We start from the raw sequence: 5,268 nt of genomic DNA, 5'->3' as shown, positions 1-5,268 counted from the left end.
ACCTGATGGACTTTTTTGAAACAGTCACTAGAGCCATCGATGAAGGCAAAGCAGTTCATACAGCCTACCTGGATCTGGCAAAAGCCTTCGACACAATACCTCACTCAGGCATCATAGACAAGCTCAACAGCTTAAATGTAAACCCATTTGTCACAAGATGGGTTGCAAACTGACTAAAGGACAGAACCCACAAAGTCAAAATAGCTGGAGCTATGTCAGACTCTAAGCCAGTCACAAGTGGAGTCCCACAGGGCTCTGTCTTGGGACCCCTCTTGTTCGGCATTTATTTCTCAGATGTGCAGGCAAACATAGGGGGGTTGTGGCTGACAAAGTTCACAGACGACTGCAAACTAGGCGCCATAGTCGATACACCAGCTGAGACATGCATCCTCCAGAAGGGCCTCACAGAAACAGACGACTGGTGCCAGAGTCATTGCCTTAAACTAAATAAAAAATGTATAGTCATCCCCTTTGGAAAAAACAAAGTACCCACAAATTACCACATAGGTGGTAATCCATTAAGTACAGAAAAAGAAATCAGAGACCTGGGGACCCTAGTTGACAGTGACCTCTCATTTGACACCCACGTCGCCAAAGTGGTTAGAAAGACCTTCTATCTTGCCCACCTTATCATGAAGGGATTCACATCCAGATCAAAGGATGTCATTGTACCCTTATATACTCCCTTATCAGGCCTATGATTGAGTACAATGCCCCATTTGGTATGTACCTCACCCGGCACCTGCAGCAGCATGAGAGACCCCAAATGTACCTTACCAAGAGGATCAAGGGTCTCCAGCATATGTCATATGCTGCCAGACTGAAAAAGCTCCAGCTCTATTCAGTAGCATACCGTCTGCTCAGAGGTGATCTGTGCCTTACGTACAAGGCCATGTCCAATTCAGAATTAATGGACATGCTCCACCTCAAAAAAATCCAAATCCATCAGAGCCACGAGAGCTAAAGATCTAAACCTCAGCACAAATATGAATAGGACATGCTGGAGGGACAGATTCATAACCCAGAGGCTTCCCGCACTCTGGAACAGGATACCTGTCCATGTTAGGCAAAGCCCCTCACTGACTCTCTTCAAGAGAAATCTGGACGAATGGATGGGTGATCGTAGGTTTACCCCGGGGGTCATCTCTGTGTCGTTGCTAGATAGAGACACAGTAAACTAAATTTAATTTAAATTGTACACTTTTGTATCATTACATGGGGTGGCGAAAAGCCACATACACTTTGGCTAGGGTTATAAATGCCCTAGGGCAGATAGCCTAGTACTATACTATGAAACTATGAAACACTCCTACCCTTTTGCTGTTGTTATTTTAAAAGACAGTGTCTCTGGCTTTCACCTGTTATGATAATCCAACTACCAAAGTCCCCCCTCCCTCTTTGGTTGCTATTGTCAGTTGTGTTAATCTGACTAAGTATTTTTCCCACCCATTGTTTTAAACAGATCCATCACACTGAGAGCCCACTCATTAAACAAGTATGGCCTTTGAACTATTCTCCTTTACTACAAATCATCATTTTCACAAAGATCCCCATCTGCTTAGCATCATACCACACTCTGAGAGTCCACTTCATTTAATTGCTTTATCTGCCAATTTTTGCACTTTAAATTTTTTCAAGTACCCCTGATACTGTACTGTTTGCAGACAACTGCACTTTTGGCAAGCTTTACTGGTAGTATTAATGTATAACCTGTGCTACCTGCTATTTTTGTTTGCAATTAATTGTATTCCTGCAATTTTGGCCTTGTTAAAGGGATTCTACACAATTTTTGTTTTAAGTGCCTGTATTAATTTGGCATATTTGAGAAGTTCTTGGCTGATTCCCACGGAGCTCAGCAACACGGTGTCCTTGCCTATGAAATTATTTCCTTGCTTCACATGCCATCCAGGTACAAGCTAAGTACTTGTATTTAAAAACAATGTACTCCCAGAAGCTATTTTAGTGATTGACTACTGATTTCTTGTTTTATTTGTGCATTTATTTATAATGAAGTGTAAAACTACTGCATTTGCTCAGACTGTCTTGCTGTTGGTCTGGCTGACTTGAAATCACCTTGTTTAGACAGCTAGCTTGTTAGTTATTTTTCATACGCCCCTCCAGTTAAGATGCAGGTTACCAGGGGATGCAATTAGGTTGCGTTGCGTGGCTAGTCCTTATAAAGACTATAGCAGCCGATAGCCTAGTATATACCTATGTGCCTAGGAATTATAATAAAGCTCTCACGGTGAATTTCTTGAATTAATTTCTCAAACACATTAACAAACTGGTTAGGACTTGTGACCAATTCATAAAACTTACGTACTTTTCTAATATCACAAAAGAGCACAACAGGCTTGTGTTTTTGCTAGTTTCTAAGCATAATGATAAAAAACGTATATATAAATATTACGTTTATTACACGTGTTCGTTTGTGGGTGTATGTATAAAAATATATATAAATATACCGAAAAAATCCAGCATAGTGTTGCCACCTGTCCCACTTTGCGAGGGACAGTCCCTCTTTGGGCAGTTGTTTCCTGCGAAAAAATGGCAAATGTCCTTAGATTTTTGGACAAAAATAGTTCCTAAGTTTTCTTTAATCATTGCATAAAACAGTTATTTTGAATCTGAACTATCTAAATGTTACATGGATTAGCATAAGCAACCCAAATGCTACGAGAATACACTTATTTTGGCAAAAAAGTGAAACTCTTTGATTTGCCCTGTAAAATCAAGACATTTTTTCAAAAAATGTCCCACTTTGGGTATTTGAAAAGGTGGCAACCCTAATCCAGCACCCCAGATACAGGAAAAAAAAACACTTTATTTTTATTTTAAGCCAAGATAAGTCCATACGAAGCACAGACCGTGGTTTCATTGCAAACACAGCATCCTAAGGTGCAGATACTAGATAAGCGCCGAAGAAGTACACGTACGATCTTTCACATTTTCTTCCCCAAAACGTGTCAGATAAAAATGTAACAAATGATCAGAATACATTATAAAATTGGACTATAAACAAAAGTGTGTTTTACTACTGTTATAAGGCATGTTAATTTCAGCAAGTCGGAACATTTGTCTTTTCATCCGGTGAACTGTATATTTAAGAGCTAAAAATATCAACTAGCAATTATGAAGTCCGACAGGTGTAAGATATTCGTCCTTTAGTTGAGGAAGTTGGAAAAGCCGAAAGAAAAAGTTGAGGAAGTTTTTTTTTTTTTTGACAGCCAACTCCGCCCTATAGTAATCGTCATTTCGGCAAATTTAGCCTAAACTGTATTACAGGTTTCTATCTGAAATTTTCGCTTTACATAAATGCCGTCGTTGTCAAAAATATTTCCAAGATACAACAGAACAAAAGAAGACCTGCATCTGTGACTGAAAGGACCTACTGAGAGTGGCGGAGAAGTGGTATTGGCAAGCTTCTAGGGAATATGCAGCGTCATTCTAACATGGCTGCGCCCAGTAAAACCGGCACTTCCAGCGTGGAATTAATTCATTGCTGATTTTGAAAAAGCGAACTTTAACAAGGTCAAAACACCGGGTATGGAAAGAACTGACTACAGCAATAGCAAATCTGAAGATGAACTGCAGGAGTTCATGTACTCCGAGAAGGATTTTGCGCTGGATGTGGTTACGTGGCAACTATGGAGCAAATATAAGAGTAAAACGGACACAGTTGGTGAACCCAGCCATCTATCCAAATTCGACCTGATGTTGCGGTCTGGTTGGGAGTCGAAGATGAAAAAGGGCATGTTCCGGTACTACTTGGAAGATGTAGAGACTCGAATTTTACCTGGTCCAATGGGATATGTTGCTCAACTCAATGTGAAAAGGGGTACTGAAAGGCGGACGCCTCAGGACATCAAGAGTATCTGTCAGAGCTATGATCCTAATCAGTTCAACTTTAATAAAATAAAACCAGGCGAGGTTATTTTCAGCATGAGAAAATGCAACCGGGGGAAAAATACTTGGGTATCCACCGGGTCCCCCGGAAACCAAACCCAAATGAATGGCCCGAACTTAGAGCAGAACGTCCAAGACAGACTTGAAATGAGTAAAACTCTAGTGGTGATCAATGTTAGCCCTCTTGAATTTGGAAATGTCCTTTTTGTCCCAGATCCAGCATTATGTTTGCCTCAAATGCTTACTCGAAGCGTGATCCGAACTGGCGTTGAAGCAGTCTTGCTAAGTGCTCACCCTGGCTTTAGGGTCGGGTTTAATAGCCTAGGCGGGTTTGCATCGGTTAACAATTTACATCTGCACGGTTATTACCTGGAACATGAGCTATCCATTGAGACTGCCCCCACCAGTGTTTTTTGCCCTGGTATTAATCTCTTGTCTCATCAGCATGCACGGGGTTTAGTGTTTTGCACTGGAGAACAGTGTGTTGAACTGGATGGATTGGTGGAAAAGGTTTGCAGAGTTACAGACTTCTTCATAGCTAAAAACATCGCCCACAATATGTTTATTACAAGGGGCTGCCCTCCTGGGAAAGATGGGTGTTTTGTCAGTTCTCGCAAAGTTATACGTGTCATCCTTTGGGCCAGAAAATCCTCATTTGGTGTCAAAGAAGAATCTGCATTTAATGTTGCCTTATGTGAACTGGCAGGTCACTTGCCTATTAAAAATCTAGAAGATTTTAACAACATTACTGAAACAAAAGTAATTGAAATAATTCAGAGATACATGATTCCTGAACAGGAATTTTTACAGCTTCTGTCAGAGCTGGCAGAAGTATTGAAAGATTCTTAATTGTTTTATTTAAATTCCTGTTTTGAAGAGCTCAGTCCATGTCCTCTGACATTTACTGTGTTACTGCACTAATGTTTAGTCAGCTGTTAGTGGACATACTGAATGTTGGTGTTTTGTTTACACTGATGCCGGTTTATTGTTGATATGGCAGTAACAGAAGTTAAAAGTGGAGTGTTAATGCTTTTAGATAAGCAAATGTGGAGTGTATGGGAAAATGAGGGTTTAGTGGAAATAAATAATATCTTGAATTGATTCATACATTTAATAAAATTTGGGGAAAAGGGATATATTAATAGTGGTAGAATGCAGTTAGGGTGCTTTGAACAAACTTCAAAGTAGTATCTACAAAAAAGGCAAAAAATGAACTTGGGAGTCCACTTGAGTGAGGTTAAAAGTGGGAAATTAGCTGATGTAGAAATATATAATATTAGTTATTAACAAAATCCATCACTGATAAGGGATGCAGTCTAAATGCAATAGAAAATGTTTAAAATATCAAAACATTTTTTCTGG

The 5,268-nt window shown here is 39.9% G+C and overlaps 1 protein-coding gene across 1 annotated transcript; it reads left to right on the top strand.

Annotated features, from left to right (window-relative positions):
- The first annotated feature begins 3,204 nt into the window (after positions 1–3,204).
- On the top strand, positions 3,205–5,007 carry GDPGP1 (GDP-D-glucose phosphorylase 1). Its single transcript, XM_044078284.1, has one exon. It carries the CDS (start codon positions 3,547–3,549, stop codon positions 4,753–4,755), a length of 1,209 nt encoding a protein of 402 aa, XP_043934219.1. The 5' UTR covers positions 3,205–3,546; the 3' UTR covers positions 4,756–5,007.
- The last annotated feature ends 261 nt before the right edge of the window (positions 5,008–5,268 follow it).

Source organism: Protopterus annectens, chromosome 7.part0 (assembly GCF_019279795.1).
Source record: "Protopterus annectens isolate FY-2018-M chromosome 7.part0, PAN1.0, whole genome shotgun sequence".
In the NCBI taxonomy this organism is placed as follows: domain Eukaryota; kingdom Metazoa; phylum Chordata; order Ceratodontiformes; family Protopteridae; genus Protopterus; species Protopterus annectens.
This window is presented reverse-complemented; position numbering and strand designations above follow the sequence as displayed.